Source organism: Microtus pennsylvanicus, chromosome 15, assembly GCF_037038515.1.
Source record: "Microtus pennsylvanicus isolate mMicPen1 chromosome 15, mMicPen1.hap1, whole genome shotgun sequence".
Classification (NCBI taxonomy): domain Eukaryota; kingdom Metazoa; phylum Chordata; class Mammalia; order Rodentia; family Cricetidae; genus Microtus; species Microtus pennsylvanicus.
In genome coordinates this window covers 34,060,244-34,085,943 of record NC_134593.1, presented here as the reverse complement: position 1 = coordinate 34,085,943, position 25,700 = coordinate 34,060,244, and the positions used below count along the sequence as shown (strand labels likewise).

General features: G+C 44.4%; 1 protein-coding gene and 1 long non-coding RNA gene across 2 annotated transcripts in view; one reads left to right on the top strand and one right to left on the bottom strand.

Annotated features, from left to right (window-relative positions):
* Nucleotides 1-1,793: 1,793 nt before the first annotated feature.
* LOC142835518 (uncharacterized) lies at nucleotides 1,794-19,112 on the top strand. The gene is made up of 3 exons (XR_012907899.1): nucleotides 1,794-1,916; nucleotides 18,650-18,743; nucleotides 18,982-19,112. It is a non-coding gene; the product is annotated as an uncharacterized LOC142835518 (long non-coding RNA).
* Nucleotides 12,888-25,700, bottom strand: part of Lcp1 (lymphocyte cytosolic protein 1) — a 96,273-nt gene continuing 83,460 nt past the window's right edge. The window contains exons 13-18 of the mRNA XM_075949026.1: nucleotides 25,493-25,571; nucleotides 24,840-24,954; nucleotides 23,467-23,600; nucleotides 19,779-19,902; nucleotides 17,818-17,942; nucleotides 12,888-14,533 (exon numbers count right to left, since the gene is read on the bottom strand). Of these exons, the coding sequence (XP_075805141.1) occupies nucleotides 14,401-14,533; nucleotides 17,818-17,942; nucleotides 19,779-19,902; nucleotides 23,467-23,600; nucleotides 24,840-24,954; nucleotides 25,493-25,571 (710 nt within the window). The 3' untranslated portion in view covers nucleotides 12,888-14,400. The remainder of the gene's footprint in view (nucleotides 14,534-17,817; nucleotides 17,943-19,778; nucleotides 19,903-23,466; nucleotides 23,601-24,839; nucleotides 24,955-25,492; nucleotides 25,572-25,700) is intronic.

Genomic DNA, 25,700 nt, shown 5'->3' with positions numbered 1-25,700 from the left:
AGTCAAAAGTTAAGATACTCTGACAAAAATAATAAATTTCATGCTATCTATTTTTTTCTGTGTCTCCTAGAAAAAGTATGAAAATCAATATCTTACTTGTGTTGAAGTATGAACATTTCTTTTAGCAAAAAATCTACAGGGTGACATGATCTTTTGTTTTTTTGTGTCTGACTGTATTAGTTAGGGTTCCTACTGCTATAATGAAGCATCATGGCCAAAAGCACCCTGCAGAGGAAAGGGTTGACTTGGCTTATATAGACTAAATCACAGGGCATCAAGGAATGCCAAGGTAGGGACTCAAACAGGGCAGGATCCTGGAGGCAGAAGCTGATGCAGAGGCCATGAAGGACGGCTCCTTGTGGCTTGCCCAGCCTGCTTTCTAAAGAACCACCAGCCCAGGGGTGGCACCACCCACAATGCATACTGGGCCCTCCCCATTGTCTCATGAAGACAATGCTATGGGTTTACCTGTAATCTGATCTCACAGAGGCATCTTCTCAGTTGAGGTTTCCTCCTCTCAGATGACTCTAGTTTGTGTCAAGTTAACATGAAACCACCCGGAACGCTGACCTTAACTCCCTGCTTCCCTTAGTCCCGAACACTAGTCTAGTTGCACATAGCATGCATGACGTAGGCTTCCTGTCCGATAGCATTTCATGCTGTGCTGTGACAGAGGCTTCTTGTCCGGTGACATCTCTTGCTGCGTTGGGACTCTGCTGACAGGGTCATTCCTGCTCCTGGACAGGCTAGCTGTCCTGAAGTCCATCTTCTTGATGCTTCTCAGGCCTGTCCCTCTGGTCTAGATGTGGTTTTACTTTTTATTATCTTTTGATTTGAGGATTTAGGTGTTTCCTTCTCCAGCCATCCCATCTTTGCTGGTCCTAGGCTGGGGCTTCCACTGGCGTCTGTTACTCACTCCTTCATGTCCTAGATCTGTCCTTTCACCATTAGAAAATCACGACATTGGTTCCTTTAAGTTTCATGCTGGGTGCATTTCTCTGTACCACCTTCAGATTCACTATCTTAGCAGTGGCCACACAGTCCCTGGAGAACTATCTCAGCAACTATAAACCTGCATAGGGCGTTTATATGTTTACCTATTTTGTTTTTATATCAGTATTTTTAAAGTACTATGTTAAGCTACTTTATTGTTCAATCTTTTACAGTAAGATTGCTTAAGGCCCCTCCCTTCCTCCATCCCCTTTTCCCCCTCTCCTCACCCGCCCACTTCCCCCCTTCCTCTCTTCTCTCCTTCTCTTTCTGGCCAGCCAGGCTCTCTTTCAGATCCCAAGAGCACTCAGAATATTTCTTTAAAGTCAGTGTCACACTGCTCTGCCAGGTCAATTGCGTTCAGAGCGAATCTGTGCTGATTTTGTTGCTGCCCTCATTAGCTTTGTGTTTTCAGAGACAGAGTCCTAATTTGCAGGCTCATTTTGAGCAGGGTGTCTTTCGCGAAAAAAAGTTTCTGTTTCTCTCTTTCTACACTCTCTTCTCATTGTTCTGTACCCTCCAATACCAGCCTCAAGTAAGCCCCCCCCCCACACACACACACAGGGTTTCTCTGTGTACCCCTGGCTGTCCTGGCACTCAGAGATCCACCTGCCTCTGCAAGTAACTCCTTAACGTCTGGCCCAAGTTCCGGCTTATGCCAGATTTTGGATTTCCTATAACAGAATAATGTTAATGGCTTTCAAAATGCAGGCACCCAACGAGGGCAAAGGGACACCTTTATTGATTGATTTTTCTCTTTTATTGCCTGCAAACCAGCACCTATTTGTAAACCACTCTGGGCAGCAGTGAGCAACCCTCTGTGATTCTTTTGGTTGTGGCGTGCACAGAAAAACGCACAGATCTGTGAAGTTGGGTTCGCCTTACAAGATGCATGTACATACTGGAGTACTGTGCACCCCATCAAGGTACAGCCCTGTCACCCTGTCTGCCCCAGCCAGGTTCTCCTACTGCAGCAGCCTCTGGCTATGATCCTATCTCTGTAGTGTGGCTTCCCCGGCTTGAGAACATCAAGTGAGCATACAGGGAGCTGTACTTTGTATCATTCTTTGTCTGCTGGTGTACGCTAAAGAATCTCCCACGTCATTCGGTGCACTAGAAATTGGTTCTTTCTTACTGCTGGGTGGCATTTAGATACAACTGTAGCACTGTTTACTCAATTCTTCCAGGAAAGGACATCTGGGGTATGCTATTATTATGCATACAGCTGCTATGCATATTCAGCTACAAGGCTTCTTGCATGAGTGCCATTGTTAGGGAACAAGCATGTGTAGATGTTAAAGTCCTAACCACTCTGTTTTCTTCTCATTATTTGTTGCGGTCAGTCTTGTCACTGGGAAGCTATTCTAGCAAGTGTGTGGTGCTTCTCGGTGGGGTTTTAATTTATATTTCCACGATGAAATGTTGGGAAATGTTGGGAAACACTTTTCCGTTCCTGCTGGCAGTGTGTGTGTGTGTGTGTGTGTGTGTGTGTGTGTGTGTGTGTGTGTGTGTGTACACAAACACATATACATGTAATGATAGCATATATCTGATACATTGTATATTTAGTGTGCATATGAATTTATGTAGGCATAGGCAGGGAAAAGTGCTGATTCCAGTCACGTGTCTGATTTTGTTGGGATTTCGTATGGGTAGTACATAGTACACATACTGTTCAGATGTGGAGGTCGGTGTGCAAGGACTGCTGTTGTTTCTCTGTTTCCATCATGTGGTTTCAGGGATCAAATTCAGGTCATCAGGTTTAGCAGCCAGTACCTTGCTTGGTCTGCTGATCCATCTTGCTGGCCCCTAAAGCTTATTTTTAATCAGCTGTTTGCCTTATTACTAATGGGTAGGAATTATCACTTCTGGAACTCAGTACTTTGAGACATAGATTATATGCACACACACACACACACATACACACACACACACACCTTTTGGTCTCTTAGAAGTGCACCTTCTGAGCCAGGTGGTGGTGGCACACACCTTTAATCCCAGCACTCTGGAGGCAGAGGCAGGTGGATCTCTGTGAGTTCAAGGCCAGCCTGGTCTACAAGAGCTAGTTCCAGGACAGGCTCCAAAGCTACAGAGAAACCCTGTCTTGAAAAACCACAAAAAAGAAGAAGGAGGAGGAAAAGGAAGAGGAGGAGAGGAAGAGGAGGAGGAGGAGAAAAGGAGGAGGAGGAGGAGGAAGAGGAGAAGAACAAGAAGAAAGAAAGGAAGGAAGGAAGAGAGAAAGAAAGAAAGAAGTGCATCTTCTGAAGACAGACTTTTAGCACAGCTCATTCATATTAAATTGGTAAGCAGGAAAGTGTGAGGATAGGCCAGTGCATGCTCCACTCAGAACCTCATCACGACCCCAGAACACCTAGTCCTCTTGCTGTGCTATTTTAAGTGGTAAACTACCATGCACAGAAATAGCCTAGCAGATACAGCGAATTGGCTCATGGCCCCTCTGGAGGACCAGTTTCATTCAGAGATTGGCTCTCCAGCTAATTTGGAGTATTAGGTGGCAAAAATAGCCTAATATGTATTTCTAGAAGTCTTACAACCCTCTGTCTTTATTAAGGCAGAAGTTTCAGCTGCAATTGCTGCTTTGGAGTTTCTCCTGGCTTCAAGCAGAGTAAGAACAAGGGCTAGGGGCACGGTGGCCTTGGCCAGCTCATTTCAGACATGCCCTTCAGTCTCATTGCTAGGGAAGCACTGAGAGCCAATTAATTGGATGCCTTTTTTTTTAAAAAAAAATATGAGTTCAGGTGCAGCTCACTTTCCAAGGTTTCCTTTCAAAATTACCCAGCCATTAAGCTGCATAATCTTGGGAGGCTTTGAAAAACATAATTGATAGATCTTTCTTACGCTTCACACATTTTCTCTCATGTTTATTCATAGGAAATGAGTCTGTGTTATAATTTACACCAAGTCGTAGAGTATTTGGCTTCCTCTGTTTCTAAAGGGGAGGAAAGAAGACACACATTAAAAGACATTTAAAAAGCTGAAAGCAGACAATTGATTCCTGAGTTCCAATATCCTTGCTTTAGTGAGCAAAAGCAAAGAAGTGAAAAAGGAGCCTGAGATCTGGAGGACCAAAAAGGTTGCCTGGCATCCACCCAGCTGAATAGCTGGTTAGATCCAGGGAGAGAGTAAGGCTTATCATTGGGACATTTCTACAGATTCATACTCACTTTGATGCTCTGCTCGCCAGCTGAGTTGCTCCACCCAGATGCTGCAGCCAGGTCTGCCCTTCGGGTCAGTTCTCCAGATATAAAGCCATCATTCTCAAACGTCCCTGTACATTCAGTCCGTTGGGGATGTTTTCAATATCCATGTTTATTTTTTTAATTTATTTATTTATTATGTATACAATATTCTATCTGTGTGTATGTCTGCAGGCCAGAAGAGGGCACCAGACCCCATCACAGATGGTTGTGAGCCACCATGTGGTTGCTGGGAATTGAACTCAGGACCTTTGGAAGAGCAGGCAATGCTCTTAACCTCTGAGCCATCTCTCCAGCCCCTCAATATCCATGTTTAAACCAACTGTATCCACATGCTGAGACAATAGTTACAGTCACAAACTTTCCCAGAGTTCCCTATGGTGATTCCAAGAAGGAGCCGGGGTGCTGGGCAGCTCATCTGAGCCAGCCAAGCCCCCTCCAAGTGTACGGCATGAACCACAAGCTGTAGAATGTCTTGGGGCAAATTACTGGCCTCATCAGCCCAGGTGGGAGTGAGTTTCAAAGTAGGATACAGAGCATTTGTAGCATTGAGCTCCAGGTGGTTCCTACATACTTTAAAGTGTGAAAATCTCTCCTAAGTTTTGCTCTTGTCCACCAGTTTCCCCAGACAGAACAGCTTCCAGTCACCGTCATGCTGGTCATATACCTATATATGTATATACATACATACATACATACATACATACATACATACATTCCTACGTACACATATATACAAGTGCTACAGGATATTCCTTTATAAGAGTTGAATGGCCAACGGCTAGACAAGAAGAGGTTAGGTGGGACTTCTGAAGACAGAGAGGATTTAGGGAAGAAGAAAGCTGGAATAGCCAGCCAGACATAGAGGAAGCAGGACATGCAGAAGAAGTAAAAGCCACGAGCCATGTGGCAGCATGCAGGTTAATAAAAATGGGCTAATTTAAGTTGTGAGAGCTACTTAGAAAGAAGTTTAAGCCAAGGCCGAGCTTTCATAATTAATTATAAGTCTCAGGATCATTTTTTTGTGAGATGGCGACCCAAAGAAAAATCAGTTGACATACAGGTGTGCATATGTGTGTGCGAATACACAAGGAGGTCAGAAGTCAACCTCGTCCAGTGTCCTTTCTCTGGTGTCATTCCTCAGGCTCCTTCCCCTTTATTTAATATGGTCTCTCATTGGCTCAGGATTTTTCCAAGCAGTCTAGGTTGGCTGGCCAGTCAGCCCCAAGGATCTGCCAGTCTCAACCTTCCCACTGCTGGGGTGACAATTCCACACCACTACCCTGACTTCTGGCTTTTTACATAGGTTCTAGAGATCAAACTTATTGCCCACACTTTACCAAATGAGTTGTCCTCCCAGCACCATACTGGTCTTTTAGTTCCTCAGAGATATTAAACGCCTTCCCTCTTCAGTATCTTTTGTACAAGACTACTTGGTAAACACATCTCCTCCCTCCCTGCTTTCAGTGATTTGGCAGAGGTTAAAACAATGAAGTTATAACTCCCAATGACTTCCTAGCCATTGGAAACTGCACATTTGGGGAAAAGAAGAGTAATTATGGAGGCTTCTGGACAGTTTGTTTACCAAATTACCTAGCTGTTCACTGGGCATTATAGATAGACCATCCCAGAGATGGTTGAAGAGAAGCATCCGGGTGTGAGGTGAACTATAGAGAGACAGAGGGAAGATTTGTGGGATTAGGCACAAACTAGGTCAGATCCATTAATGAGGCAGCCACCAGGAGACGCTAGTACCTGGCTACTGGAAGACAGTAGTGTTTAGCTACCAGGAGAAGGTAGTGCCCAGCCACCAGAAGAAGGTAGTGCCCAGCTACTGGAAGAAGGTAGTGCCCAGCTACTAGGTGAAGGTAGTGCCAAAAGACACTCTTGATGAATCCAGGAGGCCCAGAAGACACAGTTTGGACCTGTGCTGAAGAGAGGATGCTGTAAGGGAGGGACTATGGGGAAGGAGAGCACTGAAAGCCTGCGCAGGGTTGTGGAGGATGTGGAAATGGAGGGAAGAGGTACTCTGGCTGTCTCAAACAGTTCTGATGGTGGGAATGGCACTGGACATTCTACTGATGTGGCTTCTACTGATGTGGATGAAGAAGAAAGGTTGAGGCAAAAGATGCAGTAACTGGAAGGAGGTGGCCCCCCAGGACTGTCCCAGGGATAATGGAGGCACATGGACGTGCATGTTACTCACTCCCTAAGCATTAGTGTGGCATAGACTAGTCTAGGTTGCTACAAGTCACAACATTATACAGTAATTGCTCAGTTCATGCTTTTAAACAGTATATATAACTGGAAACATTTGTAATAGGGGATGGAAAAAGAGAAAAATTAAAAAAAAACATGGGCAGATGTATCCCATTGTGAGTAGATTTCTTACCCCTTAGATTTCTAATCCCCTTTTATCTTATTGTGGTGTCTTTAATTGGACCCTAGAAGCTGGACTTTTAGGGACTCCATTACTAGGTGACCATCTATGAAAGAAGCAGATGGTGTGCCCTGGGACAGCCTTGATGAGCACGTGCATGGGGTATATGCATGTCTAAGTGGATACATCTGATAGGTTGGCTGGGATTTTGCAAGTCACCTAATCTAACCCTTGCATCATGTACACTTCAGAGTCCTAATTTCCAGGCAGAAAACAGTACACTCTATGCCAAGATCTTTCCAGGTAGGTCCATTTCATAACTTTCCTTGTAATCACGTCTGTCTGTTCAATGTTTCCCATTCAGTAAACATTACTTGTAACTAGTATAAATCACATTCAAAATAGTTTCCTCGCTCTTACGAAAGACTGGGGAATGTGTATGGCTTCATAGAGAGCACCAAAACATGTCAGTCATGGATCCTAAACATGTCAGTCATGGATCCTGCTTGCTTCTCATTCATCAGACCTGAATTCCCGCATGAATGTTTGCAGATTCTTCATTCAGAATTGAGTTCTGAGTTCCCATAGGACTACACCTTTATTGAAGTCTACACTTCATTTTAGCCTTGTGTACACAAGCATGGTGTGTGTTATCTCTTTGCTGTACTAACATCTTTCTCTAGATATAAAAATGAGAAGTTGGAATTGGTTGTCTCGGGGTTCTATGTAACATACTTTGAGAAAATGTAAAAGTATCTCTGATGTTCTTCCCCAGCATGTAGTGAATTGGATAGGTCAGAAATGGATAGGTACCTGTTCAGTGAAAATTAAGTCAATGCTCAAGAAGTGGGGATATTATTATTCACTTTGGTCTTATTTGCTAGACTGAGACAATGGAAACATCTATAAACTACAAACCAAACCCAGCTTGGACACTGAACAAGGCAAGGTACCTACTGAAGAGACTGAGCTGCGTCTCTAGGTAAAGATAATGACTCCATCTCCAGGACAGGGTGTTAAGTGGAAACGAGTAAGATAAGGAACACGGCATCTTAGGATGTAGGCGTGACGTGTGCACGGATGTTCCTGGGGTGAGAATAAGTGGTGACAGTAGGTAGTAACTGGGCAGAAAGCTGAGGGATTGAGACAGAGGCCGTAGATGGTGGGTGCAGTAGCACTTTAAGGATCGCAAGCACTACGGGTAGAACTTGAAAATTCCTATATCATAAATACCCCCTGTGCTGACTTTAAGCCTCCACTGTTTTAATAACAGTTGGACAACATCCAGTCGCCTCCAGTGAACCAATACACAATAGCTTCAAAGAACGACTCTAGCATAGGGTCAGGAAGGAGTGGCTGCTGTCTACTACAGATATTCATTTGGGTGCAGTTTAGGCAGGGAAGAGAGTGGCTGATGTGGGAGTGTCATATATCAATCTGTTCATTTCATTGGCTAAGCAATAAAGAAACTGCTAGGCCCATTGGATAGGCCCACCCTTAGGTGGGTGGAGTAAACAGAACAGAACGCTGGGAGGAAGAGGAAGTGAGGTCAGACTCCACAGCTCTCCTCTCCTGAGCAGAAGCTTCAGAGAGACGCCATGCTACCTGCTCCAGGGAAGACGCACGCTATGAAGCTCCGACCCAGGATGGACTTAGGCTAGAATCTTCCCGGTAAGACCGGTGCTGTACAGATGATAAGAAATGGGTTGATTGGGATATCAGAATTAGCCAGTAAGGGCCAGAGCTAAGGGCCAAGCAGTGATGAAAAGAATACAGTGTCTGTGTAATTATTTCAGGGCATAAGCTAGCCGAGTCGGGCAGGCGGCTGGGGTGTTTGGGGACACAGCCCCGCCGCGCCCCTATTACAACAAATGGCGCCCCACGTGATGGACTAAACCCACTTACAAAACCTAAGAAGGCTTAAAAATAAGGGAGAGAGAGTTTAACACAGATTTTTGCTGTTTGTTGGTGGCATGCTGTAGAGAGATTTCCTGATTCAGCAACAGCAGCAGAAAAAAAGCTGCGTTATTTCAAAGCGTAGCTTCCTGGGGCTGTGCCGCCAGTGCAAACTCTGGCTTTATGTTTGTGTTCCCGCTTGGGATCGGAAGGAGAGAGCTCTGAGACCCTGACGATGATTCAGAGCTCCCCGCCTGCTCCTGGGAAGAAGGCAGAATCAGGCTTAGGCAGACGGAAGAGCATGGCGGATTCCTGCCGCCATACAGAGACGTGTTTTCAGACTGCACAGTGCTCTGCGTGTCAGATTTGGATGTAACTTGGATGAAAAGAATTTCTGTGCTGTGTGCTCAGTCTCAGAATGAAAGTGCTGAGTGTCGCTCCTACCTGGCGGCTCCAGAGCTAGCACAAAATGGTACGTCCTCCATTTTGAAATTTTCCTGACTCCACTTCAGCTGCAAATCCCTGCAGCTCATTAAGAGGTTCTGCCACGAAACACTTAAACGGTGGTGACGAAAAGCTGAAAGCATGCTTTTCGGTTTTCAGCCGTAGCAGGAAAAAAGTTGTGCCATTTAAAAATGCCGGCTTTCTGGGCCATCCTGCCAGGGCAAACTCTGACTGTTTGAGGCAGGAGGGCCGGCTACAGAGAGAGGACTTGAGTGTTGTCTGTTGTAGCTCGCTGGCTGGCAGGGACCTTGAAATGCTATAAACATGGCTACAGCCAGTACCTCAGCCAAGAGGCTGAAAAGCTAAGGAATGGGCTACATCTAGCCGGCAAAGCCACGCCTTTAGTCCTACTGATATTGCTTGGTAAATTAAAGACTCATGTGGTCAGAAAAACAGAGAGAGATACAGTAAAGAGAGCGTCAAAGACAAAGAAAAATTTTAAATGATTTACTGTGTGTTAAAAATATACGCAAGCTAAAAGTTAAAGTTCTTAAAGTAAAAAAGAAAAGGAAGAGAGTTGTTGTGTGTACACACCTTTAATCCCAACACTTGGGAGGCACAGGGAGATAGACCTCTGTGACTTCAAGGTGTGGTAGCACACACCTTTAATCCCAGTGCCTGGGAGGCAGAGACAGGCGGATCTCTGAGAGTTCAAAGAGAGCCTGGTCTACAGGGTTATTCCAGGTCAAAGATATGCGCTCAAAAAGCAAAAAGTTAACCTAGGAATGTCACAGCTTAGATTCTTAAGCGCCTAGTGATTTAAAGGCGCAAATCAAAAGTGCTCCTGGATAGTAAAAAATTGCAGATTCACAATAGGACAGATTCAGACCACTAAATGAGTCACACTGTTGGATGAATGTACGTAGGCTTGGGAGAGAGAAAAAAAGAAAAAGAATATAGAGAATAAAGTTAATGGTTTAAAAAAAAAAAGGTAACGTCTTTAAAGAGACAGAGTACAGATAGTTAAGAGATAAAAAGAAATAAAGAAATATAAGCCACGTAAAGATGGAAAATTCACAGAGAGTCTGGATTATGTACATTGTGTTTTCTTTAAAATTTTTGACTGTGAAGGAGCTAAGTACAGAGAGACATTTCATTACATGGGCTGCCAAGCTAAACCAGAATGGATATAAGGGTATTACGATTTCAGAATTTGGGTCTAAGGATATGATGCTTTGGAGAGAGTCTTCTTTTGTTTTCGCAGAGAATGAGACCCTGTTCATTTCTTCTATTCCGGTTTGGTATGATGGACCACGTCCTCCTGAAGGGTTGCTGTGAACATCTTCAGAAAATTGCTTTGCTCAACTGCCAACTGAGATGAAACTAGCACACAGGTTATACCATGAAAGACCTAATTAACGACGCCCCCATTCAGCAGGAAGCAGTTTGGAGAGAAAAAACTGCGCCCATGTTCCCAAATATAGTTTATAAATGTTCTTTTACATTTAAAGGGGGATATGATATAGGTATGAATAATTTGCATTAGTATAGATTTTGCTTTATTGATAGAGATTTAAGGTCAATTTTGTTATATGTATAAGTGTTTCTGATTTTGATTAAGGTATTGTGATTGTGTAGTTCATTTAAATATTTACTGTATAATTAAGAAATATAGGTTGTTAAGGGATAATCATCGATAACAGTAAAGCTTCTAGTCATGTTAGTTAGATTTTCTAGATATATAGAGATATATTTTAGATAGACATTCTTCATGTCTTTCAAAGATTATAGAATAGGACATTTAATGTTTTAATAACTGAGGACTTTTCATGACAATGAGACACTCTGCTCCTGGCAGCACCAATCTACTTCAAGAAGAAGATGGGCATCGAAGAGGATCCTTATGGAGTTTGATAGCCATTTGGGCAAGAAACTGCTCTTGCCTGGACTATTGCATAAACTGGACACAGAGAACCCACAGAGAGAGGACTACTGAACTTGCCTAAGGTGAGATGATCTTTCGGGGTTCCTGATTCATGAAAGAGTCTGCGAGACATTCTGCAGGACACAACAGATAGTGACTGAACTGACTTTGAATTTTCCTGCTTTATGGAAATGTCTGCTGGATACCATGGGCCTGAAGGCTGAAGACGGATGCCCCAACGGTACGGAGGAACTTTGGGTGACTGTCCAGGGAGTGAGATGTCTCTGTCATTTCTAGAGTTTTAAAAGTTGCTTTTTTTCTTGTTTGCTTAGGTAGTAATGTATCTTTTTGGAGTCTTTGATGGAGTTAAGAATAGTTAGTTATAGTTTTCCTTAGTTATGATAAAGATTATTGTAATTTTTACTTGATAACTGTTTTGTTATATGTAATTTTGCTATGTTAAGGTTAAAGCCTTCCTTTTTTTGTTTAAACAGAAAAAGGGGAAGTGATGTGGGAGTGTCATATATCAATCTGTTCATTTCATTGGCTAAGCAATAAAGAAACTGCTAGGCCCATTGGATAGGCCCACCCTTAGGTGGGTGGAGTAAACAGAACAGAACGCTGGGAGGAAGAGGAAGTGAGGTCAGACTCCACAGCTCTCCTCTCCTGAGCAGAAGCTTCAGAGAGACGCCATGCTACCTGCTCCAGGGAAGACGCACGCTATGAAGCTCCGACCCAGGATGGACTTAGGCTAGAATCTTCCCGGTAAGACCGGTGCTGTACAGATGATAAGAAATGGGTTGATTGGGATATCAGAATTAGCCAGTAAGGGCCAGAGCTAAGGGCCAAGCAGTGATGAAAAGAATACAGTGTCTGTGTAATTATTTCAGGGCATAAGCTAGCCGAGCCGGGCAGGCGGCTGGGGTGTTTGGGGACGCAACCCTGCCGCCGCCCATATTACTACAAGTGGCTTCTGTCTACTGCACGTTTTGGGGTACACTTTTGCCTTACTTGGTTTCCCCAAGTGAAATCTGACCATAAGAAGCGAAATTTAGAATCTTGTATCCCTTAGGCTACTGAATACTTGTCTGTCATTCCTGGTGGTTCTCCTTTCTTGGTAGAGCTTGTATGTTATCCTGTCCTTGTTCTGTGTGCTTGTGTATAAGCCTATAGCTACAGTCTAGTCCCAACCAATAGTACCAGTAGCTTCTTTGTGTGTAATAAACATAGATACTATGCCCACACAGGAGCTGAAAATACATCCAATCTAGGAAAGAGCCATTTTTACATTAGCCACCTGCAAGGCTGTGCACACATTTAGATGCAAACGATCGGTTTCCTAGCCGCTGTATAGCAGTGTGACATTTTTGTGGGTCAAGATAGAGCCATGCCACATTGATGGCAATTTCAGTTGTCTCAGCAGTATAGCCTAGAAGGAGCTAGCTTCTGCAGACTCTCTTTACATTCCCCCACGAGGACACACCCTCTGCCACAGTGCCAGAGGGAGAGGAGGCCCCAGATGTGACTGACACAAAGCACATTTTCTCATTTCCCCCCTAGAAGTCAGTTCCCCAATCTCTAAGCCTGATCTTCGTGACTGGATCCAAAGCGTTTTGAATAATTCTTGTTTCAACTTCCTTCATGTAAATAATGGCAATGCATCCCTCAATCTTCAGCTGAGACACTTTTCCTCATTACACCACTTAAAACACATCCAGAGTTGTGTGCATATGTGTGTGTAGGTGTGTGTGTATGTGTGTGTGTGCATGTGTGTGTGCGTGTATGTGTGTGTGCATGTGTGTGTGCGTGTATGTGTGTGTGTGCATGTGTGTATGTGTGTGTGCATGTGTGTGTGTAGGTATGTGTGCATGTGTGTGTGTGTGCATGTGTGTATGTGTCTGTTTTTGTCAGTTACTTGAGTGCAATGACTATCTCTTGTATGGATACTTTCCTTAGCCCTAAAACATTTCCCACAGACATTAACAGCACTCTGGACTTGTGGGGACAAGCAACCTTGAACAGATCCAGACAAAGCCAGAATTGGGAACATTTTATTTGGAAAGACTGTTAACATGATTTGTCTTCATTTTCCATTAAGGCAATAACACCCTTCCTTCACGGAGGCGGACAGGGAGACAGCATCTGAGGCATCGCGGAGTTCAGGCTAAGGTCACAGCCACACACTTTGCACTCAGACGCAGCAGGGATACTGGCAGGGAGCTGGAAAGAGTCATCTCTTGGCTTCCTGAGCCCACTGCCAAAGAAAGAAGTCAAGACCCTGCATTTTCACTGCTTCGGAAGATGCTGAAGTTCCATTACATCCTGCTATCCCCAAAGAAGATACCTCGGGAATAAGTCTTTCACTGACGCAGAGGGAGTTTAGCATTGGTTCACAACATTCTGTGGCGTTTTTAGCTTTTGATAAGTTTTCATGGAAATCGCTTATCTAGGGGAGCTATTCAAATTCATACTGTCCTTTTTGGTTTGCTTTGGAAACCTAGGCAGTTCCTAGTAAGCGAGTCTACTCTTGACATCCAGCTACATATGTGTATGTGCCTGCGCAAGCATTTGGGTGAGGCGGGGACATATATTATTGGCACATATTAACTCCTCAGGAACTTGAGGGTGGGGGGGGGGAGCTTTTGCAGTACCGACAAAGTGAGAATTGGTAATATGGCCTGGCGGCAATCAAATATTCTGATGTCTCAGAACAAATGAAACTGAGCAGGATTGTTTCTGAATGTCATCAGACATGATGCCAACACTGCAGTGACCAGATATCTAACAAGGAGGGATAACTGTGTGGAGATGCAGCAGCCAGCAAAGTAGATGCTCCGTGATTCCCCCCGCACCTGCCCTTAGTGGTTTTATTCCTTATTACACTTTCCTTGAGCCCCGCCCCCCAATTTTGCAGGCTTCCAAAGACTCTTGGGATGCCAAGAGCTTGACTGGCTGGTCAGAGGCACCAGTGGCTCAGAGAGACAAAGATGGCAAGAAAGGAGACCACAGAGCAGATGAGGTTCTGAGGGGCTGGAGCAAACTCAGAAGGTGAGAGAGAAGGGAATGTAAGGAGAAGCTGCAACCATCCAGGGTTGGCCTCCAGCAACAGGCTTTATTTAAGGCAAGGTAGATGATCTCCTCCAGGTCTTCACACCAAACAAGGAAAAAAGCAGCCAAATAAAACTGGTTTGAAAAATCAAGTGACAGAAACACTATAGTTTTACCCTTGATTACCAGTGAAATCAGGGAAGGCATCTGGAAATAACTTCTCTTTAGCTTTTTTTTTTTCTGGTAGAATTTCAAAGAAAAAAAAATCTGTAGGAGAGTGAATCTTCTGAAAAACAAAAACAAACCAAAAGAGAGAAGCATGTATTGCTAAGGACAGTAGAAGCTACTTGGCCAAACAAATACGCACTTTCTGGAATCTCATATAATGTCTCTAAGGTTCAGGACTTTGGAATGACTTGAACAGTCCTCTGTATCCTGGGAGCACCCTGCGCTGACCTTCAGGGATGACTGGGTCACCTTCTGGCTTGTTCCCCTAGGCCTTACACCCTCTTCATCCCTTTCCCCATGAGGCAGGCAAACACCGTCATGACCATTTTGGGGTTCACTTCAACCAGGTCTTCTGGAAGGGCATACACTCTTGCTCCAATTTTTCGGGCCATGGAGATGGCATACCTGAAAGGGAGAACAAAAGCAGATCCTGAGCAGCTGTGGGTGAGGAGGACCCTTGAGGGACAAAGGTGCAGGGTCTTCAGTCAGGGCAGCGGCGGGTCGCCCCATCTGCCCACAGTGCAGACAAACCTTGGCTCAAGAGGCTCCCCCAGAAGCCTCAGTCCTGCTCTCTAGACACACGATGACTATGAAACATACGCTGCACCCTTTAAGGCCTTCTCAACCTTTACCTTTTCTATGTATATATGCATTTGTGTTCATGTGTGTGAAGATCAGAGGTCAATATCGAGGGTCTTTCTCAATCACGCTTGGCTTTATTTTTCGAAGAAGGATCTTTCACTGAGCCCCAGCGAGCTCACTGATTTGGCTGGGCTGGCTGCTCTGCAATCTCCAGGGAGTCACCTGCCTCCACCCCAGCACTGGCACCATAGCTGTGCAGGATCAGAAGGGGATTTCAGCATGGCTGCAGGGCATGCCCACACAGATTCTGTGTTTGGATGACAGACACTTTCCCAACTGAGCCCTCTCTCCAGCTTCCCCCCTGCCACTTTTAAGACCCACATGCAGAATATTCTCTTGAGGTACGAAGTGTGACAGAAAAAGTCCAAGAATGAAGTAAGAATTGCAAGGAATGAACACTCTATGGATGGCATTTCAACTACAGCACCATAAGGAGAAAACTGCATGTATAATATATCTTGTCACACATAATACCCAAGTGTATCATTTCCTGTTCTGTGTACAGATGTTTTTATTTATAGTGTGCTGCTATTAGACCAGTCAGTGTTTTGTGCTCTGTTTTCCAATGAAATCATCTCAGCTACGCCAGTGCTTCAGTGCGCTGATATATTACATCATCTCTGCTAGCTGTGGCCTATTCTCACGTGCCCACTCTGTTGCCTGGCAGCTCTCTTGTCCCCTCAAGTTAGTGCACCCTCTTGCTGGAGCTACTCCTCAGGTTCTCCCCCCCCCCACTCAGGGCCCCACCACTTCCTCCTGCTCTCCGAAAGAACTTCCTCTTACTTAGTGACCAAATGAATTTGAGAGCAGCACTGTTCTTCCTCCTCGTCCTCCTCTAAGTAACTTCCTCCATGTTAATTATTTAAGAGGCAAAATGAATGTTTTCACCATAAAATACATAGGGAAAGCTGCATGTAAATCTGGGTGTTAAAGAAACAAACAAAGAAACCCAACTCAAACCAAAGCCACTGAAACGATCTTGTCTCAAAAACAACTATTCTTTGCATTTTGTGGACTTTTCCCTTTCATCTCATGGTGTGTGTGTATGTCATATGTGTGTATGCTTGCATATGTATATGAGTGATATGTGTATGAGTGTGTGTGTCTATGGGAACCAGAGAAAAACTTTTACCTGTTGTTCCTCAGGTTCTGTTCACATTATATTATTTTATTACTTATTTTAGTTTTTTGAAAAGTGTCTCTCACTGCCCTGGAACTCACCATGTGGACTAGAGGAGCGACTAGCCAAAGAACTCCACCGATCCGTCTGTCTTTGCCTACATGGCGGGGCAATTACAGCCCAGGCTACCATGCCCAGATCTGCCAGTAAGGCAGGCAGACCCTCTACTCCCCAACTTTGTAAACTCATTTCTATAAAGAGAGGCTAGTTTGTTTTTGTTTTGTTTCTCCGTGCTAGCGAGCAACCCAAGGCTTCTTGTATATTCGGGAAGGTTCTACTGCTGTCTCTGTCGCCAGAGCCTGGTCTCTGAAGTCGACTGGGGTGCTCAGCTGGGCAGCTTAAAACTGTGTGACCTTGGCAAGTCCCTTAAACTGAACCACAGTGCCCAGGACTGGTTTGTTTCAAGTCTTTGTGGGGTTTTTGTTTGTCTGTTTGTTTTGTTTTCTTTCTGCCGTCATGGTGTTTTTCTATCTAGAATTTTTACCTCTTCCATCTGCTTCCTGCTGCTGGCTTACCTGTCCTTGCGGATGAGCTCAGTCTAGGAGCCATTTACTTTAAAGAGCTACAGCCCCTTCCTGCCCCGTCCCTGACCTTGTACTTCCATTTGTATACCCATCACACTCTATGTAACCGCAGTTTAACTAACTTCTCTCCAGCAGACTGTACGGAGCATCATCATATGGGAAATGCAGGCCCCCATTTCCAAAGCTGACCACAGGGAGAAAAAGGGCACTGCTGGGATTTAAAGCAGGGTACTACGAATTCTAGATCTGTGAGGGACTCAGTTGTGTCCCTTCTCCCAGAAAGATATGGTGAATACCTAGAATAATCTCCGGCTGAGACCTTATTTGGAAATACAGCTGCTCTAGGTATCACAAGACAAGGTCATGCTGCAATGAGTCTATTATGGCCTGTGTCCTCATAAGGGAGAAGACACATGAAGTCACACATATAGAGTGAGTGGACACAGAGATGACTATTATGCTTTATGAGCCAATGAATTCAAAGGATTGCTGACTATTATAGCAGCCAGGAGAGAGCATGGGAGTCTGTCTCAGAGCTCTCGGGATCGGCCAGCTTTGATGTCAGCTTGATTTCTGGTTTCTACAATTATGAAAGGATACATTTCTGTTGCCTGAAACCAGCTAGTTAGTGTGGTGCTTTACCATGGCACTGCCGGGGAGTTAACATGAATTCATCAAAGTACGGTACCTCTGAAGAGCAGCAGTTAGTACACCTTTTCTAAAGAGGCCACACAGAGCCACATCCAGACTTTTTAGATCAAGTGAAGCCCAGACAGCAACTGCCTTAGCTTTTGCAGACTCTGCTGTAACTTCTGAACTGTGCTGTTGGAGCCGAAAGGCTCCTATGTAAATGAATGAACTGTGATCCAATAAATCTTTATTTAAAGATGCATACCACGGGCCAGATTTGGAGACTGTAGTCCCCTGGTGCCCATCACAGAGGGTTCATTTGGTAGGACAGGCAAAGCACAGTGGCTCTGTTGGTGACATTCCCGACACATCTGTGGATATTCGTGAGCGAAGTGCTCATATCTGGACTTTCCACACCAAACTTTAGTTTTGAAATCTATAGGTTAGGATTAAGAGACCAGTTTTATAAAATGGTAGCCTTGCTTATTATTTATGAGAATAGTCTAGATTTTGTTTTGCTCCATTCTAACACAAGCAATCTTAAACTGCTACTGTACCACGCCTAAATTGATGATGAGGCCTCAATAAATCACGAGAAGAAAAATCAGAAATAGTAGGGATAAAGTATGTGCAGAAAGCGTCAACGTCAGATTCCACAACCACCCTGCTGGCAGCTGTGGCCCTCTCTCCCATCCCCAAGTTTATTTACATACTTTGCATTGTTGAGCTTCTCTTCATCGTCCAGGTTTTCTGTCTTTAGAAGGTCATAGTTTATGGAGCCTGGTTGGATGGCATCAATGAGATCCAGAACAGGAAGGCTGCTACTGATTTTGGGGTCCTGAGTAGAGAGAAAGGGAGGGTTATCAACACATCCTAGAGGTACTTCTGTCGGCCTCAAGGGAAGTGGGTAGGTCTTTTTTTTTCTTACATATAGAATAGACATAGAAAGAAGAGAACAAAGGTGTCTTAAAAGCCCTGCTTTGTGTAACAGGAGCTCTGCATGTGTGCCTTCTTTAGCCACGTCCTGGGCAAGAGGAGCATGCCCACGTCACCGTCTAAGCACGCAGAGTCCAAGCAGCACATGCTCAGAAGGCATGAGTCAGAATAAATTCCAAGGCTTGTAAGAGATACCAGTCCTCTTGCCCAGTTTTCCTCTGCAGGTAAAACAGTCCTTTGTCATAACAGAATAACAGTAGTCTATTTTAATATTTCCTCTTGGTTAATAAAAAGAATTGATGTGGCCAAAAACAAGGATGGATTTGCATTTTCTCATTTCTTCCATTAGCATCCACAGCTACCTCCACAGGATACTTTGGTGAAAAAGCATCACTGAAGTGAAATGGAGAGATCCAATCCCCACCTCCTCCCCGCATCTGCCCTGGGTGTGGAGCTGACAGCAGGTGGGGGATGGTGGGCATCTAGGAAGTGACAAGGGAATGGGCTCGTTTCCAAAGTGGTTAATCAGGAGTGGGCTGCATCCATTGCTTTCGAGTCTCACTGGAAAGGGACTCGGCTACTCTGACCTTTCCTTTTGCATCACCACAGGGCCCTTTCTAATCAGCGCTGTAACAATTTAGCGAGGAGGCAGAGAAAATTAGACCAGAATGACTCGTGGAATAAGAATCAAGCACTCCTAAGAGTGAGTGTTAGCCTGGCTTACCAAACCTCAGCACCACAAGGACACCCAGGACACCGGTATGGAATTAGTGCCTGGGGCAGCAACTGCTTTCCAAGGAGAAGCACCTACAACTGGTCAGGTCACAGCTATGCTAGGTGACCCATGGCCACGCTGCCCCAGGGGAAAGTATTTTCCTCTCACTTAGAGAACAGTGCCTGCAAACCAAACGTTTCCTAAGCTTTAGTTTCCTTACTTACAGGATGAAGTCAGAGACAAGAGCCCCTGGGACTCAGAAGGCAGCAGTAGCCGCGATGCCTATGACGCTTCCCCACGGACCTTCCAAACCTCTCTCAGGAATGAATGATCTGCTCACTTCAGTCACTAGCCAGAGCAGAAGGCTTGGAGGGGGCCGGAACTCACCCAGGATGGGCTCACAACAGATAGGGTTCTTGCCACTGCCCTACCCGGCTCTGTCCCGGCAAGAAGAGACTATGATTTCTCTTCTCCTTCCTGCGGGGTGTGAGGGGTCCCTCCCCACAAATCCTGACCTTTAAATTAGAACACTGAAGTTACGATGCACAGACATTATTGCAATATGGATCAAAAGTCCCGGACCTTGAAAAAGACTCTAGCTATCAGACAGTCAAGTTAATAAATTTTATAATATATAATGATATTATTAATAAAAATAGGATTAAGATGGAATACACCCCCCCAAAAATAGCTCATGATAGATTTTTTTTTTGGCATTTCACACTTCACCATTATAATGTAAAAAACTCTGATTTGGGGAAGTGTGAACATTTTAAGAAACATATTACTGTGTTTTATATCACTTCAAAAAACAGGGCCTAAAATGAGGTGCTTAAAAAAATAGGTTTTTAAAATTAACCATTAAATAAAAAGGGATGAGAAATTTGTCACTGAAATGGCCATGAGCATTTGGACAAAACTGGATCATTTAAGAAAAACTGAAGGGATCATCAAACCTCTAGCGCCGAAGGCCACATAACATACACAGAAAACAAAGGGGAGAACAGGAGACAAAAACCTCACCTTGAAGCTAGTGATGGACGAGCTTTTCTGTGCCTCCTTCAGCGTTTCATTCACCCAGTTGACAATAATGTCATCGTTGACCTTCTGGCCATCCCCGATGTCTTCCAGAATATTCAGTGTGTACCTGAATGAAATCGAGAATGATTTTTATGGAAATGCAGGAAATTCTTTTCTTTCTAGGCACACCATGGAAGGGAGTCTGAACGCTTTTACGTGGGAGAGGAAAGAGAGTATTGAATACCACTGGCCCCTTCTGCTCATCCTGTGTTCATGGCCACTCTGTTCACAGCAGCTGGGAAATGCAAACAGCCTAGAAGCCCACCAGCTGGTGGCTGGGTAATGAACACGTGATACATTTATAACACAATGGAATGTCGCTTGGATCCAACGCCCTCTTCTGCCCCCACAGGTACCTACACTCAGGTCCATACACTCCACACAAGCACACACACACACACACACACACACACACACACACACACTTTTCTTTAATAAAACCAATTAAAGGCCCGTGCCCACCTTGATTTTCCCCTTAGGAGGTCATTACCCTTTAATATCACACAAGTGACCGTGTTTTTTGCTGGACCGTTGCTGACAAGATCTCAATACTTGCAATGCACACTGGACTGAAAAGCCTTTTGCCTAAATGAAGCAGCAACATGAGCTCCAGGTCCAGCCAGTGCCTCACTCAACAAGAGGATAGATGGGGAGGGGGGGATCTGAGAGGCCAGGGAAGATGGGCTATCCCTGGCTTGCTCTCTCTCCTGCCTTCCCATGCTCAACGCTCATCTATTCAGCATGTGATAAGAGGGACAAGCGTGGTGTTTTGTTGGGTGAGGACCTGGTCCAACGTCACCCTCCACAGCCTGTTTGACTGTATTCTCTCTCGCCTGCCTTTGCATCTGTTCTCCTGCCTCGCTCTGCCATTGCCACCTGCTGGCAGTTTCCTTGTTTGTAGCTTCTGTCTCCTAATGTGTGCCTTATTTGCCAGCTGTCTCCAATCTTAGAATGATCTCCATGCTCCTGAAGGGGGAAAGGGAGGCTGAAGCGTACAGCCCCCGTTTGTTCTTGGAGGGGAAAAAAAAGTGACATGTCATTTATTGTCCTGATAAATGGCCAAATTAGCAAATCTGTGCAATCCAAGTGAAATAAATTCTCCTTAGAACTGGATGCAAATTGAATAGATCTGTTAACTCTGTGGCAGGCTGAGGGGGAAAAAAGGAAGGGAAACAAAGGAAAAACAAATCCCCCCTGGTGCCGTTTACCCAATCACCAGCCATTTTTCCTCCTTCAGCAGTAATGTGTTTCTCTGTCCACTTCCATGTATGCAGGCATCTTGGTAATAAACATTTGTAAGAACTGTCACTGGTCATCTGGGTGAAGTCAGCTGCAGCAGCAGAAAGGCCTTACCTCATCTACAAACCAGCCCCGTAGAAAGGCCACATATGATTGAAACTTCTGAAGCAGGTAAGCATGGGGAATAATTTGGCAACCTGGAGCACCGCTTGGTCTGGGCTATGAACACGGCCCCCTCCTAAGAATGCACTTGGCAGTCTGAGACCCTTACCAGTGCATAACACACACACACACACACACACACACACACACACACACACACACACACACCCCTCACCCATACAAGGCAGCTAGCAATCTGTTAGTGATCCAGGACCCCACCTGTAAGGGGCTGAGTGCTCAGCCATCCCTGAACAATGGATAAGTTTCCTCTTCCTTTGACAGTGAAAAACAGATAAACCCTTTCACTCATACGCCATTATGTCTGGGTAAGACAACATGGTTTAGATCGGGTCTGGGCATAGCTGCAATAAGACACACTGTGTCCTCAAGTCAACATCTAGGGAGGCTCCTCTAGTTGTCTTTTAGGCCTATGCATAACTGGGTACGCATAGGATTAAAATAAGATGCAGATGGGAAGGGGCATAGCACGTGCAGTAAAAAACAAACAAGCACAAACCTTACATAACTTAAATCTGTCAATCAAAATAGAGACCTACCCAAATTAGGCCCCTAGTAACCAAACTCTTACTCCTGTGTCCCCCAAGGAAGACCCAAATAATAATCAGGCCCTTTGAGGGCTCTCAGTCATGGGACCTCTGTCACTCTCAGCATAGAATTCTCATAATTCTTTCTGGTCTATACTATTGTTCATTTTAAAAATAAGTTTTCTTGCTACTGTGGCAATCTGTGTGGGCCTTTCTGTCAATTCCGTATGTAAGAAGTCAAGAGCTTGGAAACATCCAGACCAGTCCTGACCATAAATAACACTGCCAGGACAAATAGCACAATACAGGGTGGGTTTTTAGATAGTATAAAATTCACAATAGAATAGGGGTCGATTAAATTTCTTATCATTATATTAAAACGTATAAATCTTATACTATATTGCAGCCCATGAGAAAATGTAGTTATAACACTAAAAAGGACTTTTGCTTTCAAACCATCAGCACCTCCCCCAAATATATGAAAGACAACGAATGTCATTTAGAAAGAGTTCTTGAAACTATATATTGGTGAGGCTGGCCCTCGGGAACTTTCAGTCAAGTGTGTCCCACCTATGGCCTTTGGGCCCCATGTGACTGAGGACAGCCAACGCAAAACCCACAGACCCACTTCAAACATGCTCTCAGGGTTTCTCCAACGGGTCGGAGTGAACACAGAACAAATAATTAAGGAAATTAAAAACTAAAAGTTTGATGCAAAGTTAGACCAGGACCGTCCAAGAATTCAAGGACCTTAAAATATAAGAAACAACTTTGCACAGCATACATAATCAAATTATTTCAAACTGGTGAGAAAGAGAAATCTTACAAGAGCCCTATGGAAAAATCTATCATATCACATACAGAGGAGCAAAGATGAGGCTCACAAAAGGTTTTCCGCTTTCAGTGAACGTTAATTTCAAAGTAGTAGAAGAAAAATATACTAATACACAATTCTACATTCAGAGAAGATGTATTTCAAGAATAAAAAAGCAACTAAGGCTGTTTGGGGCATATAAAAACTTAAACAATTCATGATCAATAGACCTGTACTATTAGAAAGATTACAGATATAAGAGAAAGCTCTAGCCGGGCGGTGGTGGCGCACGCCTTTAATCCCAGCACTCGGGAGGCAGAGGCAGGCGGATCTCTGTGAGTTCGAGACCAGCCTGGTCTGCAGAGCTAGTTCCAGGACAGGCTCCAAAGCCACAGAGAAACCCTGTCTCGAAAAAAAAAAAAAAAAAAAAAAAAGAGAAAGCTCTAAGGTGGAGATTGAAACCTATAGGAAAGGAATTCCCTGTTATTGACACAAAATCAGTTGAAGGTAAAAGGACGGGAGAAGATGTGTCAGCCAAGAGGAGGTAGTGGTGGACTATATTAATAACAGGAAGAAAAAGCTCAATATGACCAGGCACACAGAAGGTCACTCTGTAATAAGATAAAAGTATGATTTATTCAGATGAAACAATAACCTAAAATACGAATAAACCTAACAATAGGTTTTCATAATAACGCAAACAAAAAGCAAAATCAGAAAGAAAAACGTTGCAGAAAAATAAAAGACACTTCCTTAGTTACTAAATTTGGGTTATAGCTTTACCGAATTCAATCGTTTTCCTGAAATTTTTATGTTTCCAGATGAATAACCCATTCACGAAGATCTCACTCATCCCTGTGGATGGTATTACCTTCTCATGAGCTGCCACACCAACGCCAACGTGAGAGTGTGGTTCCCTTCGTTGAGATCTTGTCCTGCGATGCCAACGAGGGAGAACTTAGCCTGATTCTTCCCCAGTTCCACGGCGTAATTACAGTTCTCAAGCTGGTAGTGAGGCAGAGAGAAAACAACTTAACAACTTACGGCATCATCTTGGTGATCATAAACCTCAGGAAAATGGTAAAAAATAAAGATACAAAGTCAATAACATCAAACCTGTGTAATCACAAATATCAACAGGATTCTGCACTACTACAATCTACATTAACTAAAGAGATTTCCATCCATAAATATAACTCTTCAGTGCCACCAAAAGTACCCAAGTGTGAAACGAGAAGAAATTTACTGTCTTGAGCATTTTCATGAGCATTCTCAGCACACACACAGCAAGCCGTCCTCAGTTATCTGTCTGTGACATTTCTAAAATAGCTGGACTTTTGGAGATAAATGGACAGGAAAAATGTATACTCTCCGTCTTACGGACACACGGTGGATAGACGTGGAAGACAGATAGATATTCCAGCAGCTACTCGTGGATTGTGAAGGACCACAGACGGCAAGTCGGATGCCTCAGAGGGTAAATGAATTTGCCGGGTTCGATCCTCGGAACCCACATGGTAGGAGGAGAGAACTGATTATCCTGAAAGTTGTCCTCTCGCATCCATGTGCGCGCACACGTGCTGTAGCACATGTGCATATGTGTGTGCACCCCACATACAGGCACATATGTGTGTGCACCCCAATACAGGCACATATGTGTGTGCACCCCACATACAGGCACATATGTGTGTGCACCCCACATACAGGCACATATGTGTGTGCACCCCAATACAGGCACATATGTGTGTGCACCCCACATACAGGCACACGCGCGCACACACACACAATAAATAAATACAGAAAGAGTCACAGAGAGGAGGGGTGGTGGGAAGTGGCTGTGTCAATCCTAACCTTACAAAACAATGTTCCCACCGTGTTGACAGCAGATAAACTGTACCAGCCAAGCTGTGAGCACAAAGCTCCAATTCTTTAGAAAAGTAGAATGAAGATCTTGCAAGGCGGTGGAGAGACCCCGTGGCTTTGCCTTCTCTAACTACCTTAACTGGAGAATGTTCATGATAATATGCAGCGACGTCCAACATGAATCATAAAGAGCAATCGGCTGCAAGGGCAGGTTCATTGTAATGGAAGCATTCATAGGGCCTCTGGTAGCTGCGCTATTATTTAGTCCCCGCTATACACTCGAGGAAGCTTGGCCGCCTGGTAGAGTGTTCACAAAGGGCTTTTGCAGGCTAACGCCCCCTCCCCCCCATCTCCTGGCCCAGCGGAAAACTCATTGTTTACCTTTTTCATATTGCCCCCCAGCTTGGGGTACGGAGGCTTGTTTACTCTGTTCCAGTCAACAGGGACTTTGATCTTTTCATAGAGCTGGAAGATGACCAGGGCATCCGATAAGTCACTGAACACAAACAAACACAAAGAATTGTCAGAGACCCAGCATTTTGCTGGGTATTACAATATGTGAGTCACTTAGTTCCGGCAACATTCCCAGGGACCCTGGAAGCATGGCAGGAGTAGCTCCACCTCTAAAGATGCAGAAATTATGATTCAGAGACCTAGGTTTACTCTCCCCATGCCCCTTCCATGGACACAAACTGCCTTGAGGCAGGAAAAGAAACACGGCTTTAGCCGCAGCACAGGGGATACTTTACTGTGAACTTAACACTCTGCTTAGCCTGCTCCTGAGAAGATGATGGGCTTATGACACAAATCAAGATAGTTGTTTTGCTGAGGTATAATTTTTGTATTAAATTCAGTGAAAACTGATCCATGGTGTGAGCTTCTCAGTGGAGGAGGTCACAGCGCCACTCCTGTATCCCATCAAGGTACACATCTGGGAAAAAGCCACACACCACAGTAGTACGGTGGGTGGGATCCTGTACTCCTTCAGAGTCTCTGTGTTACAGATCAAGGATGAGTCCCCCAGCTCCTCCTACCTGTACAAATGATTGACTCGAGGGTTGACTCCCAATGAGTTCATCCAGTTCCTGAACGTCCGCTCTTCCCTCGTCTCACCTAGATGAGTGAAGGCTGGTTAATATATATATACACATACTGTATTAATATATATTATTACATATATGCCGTAGGACAGCTCTTGCTTATAATCTGAGTTTATCTACAGTGGATAGAATACAGATGAAA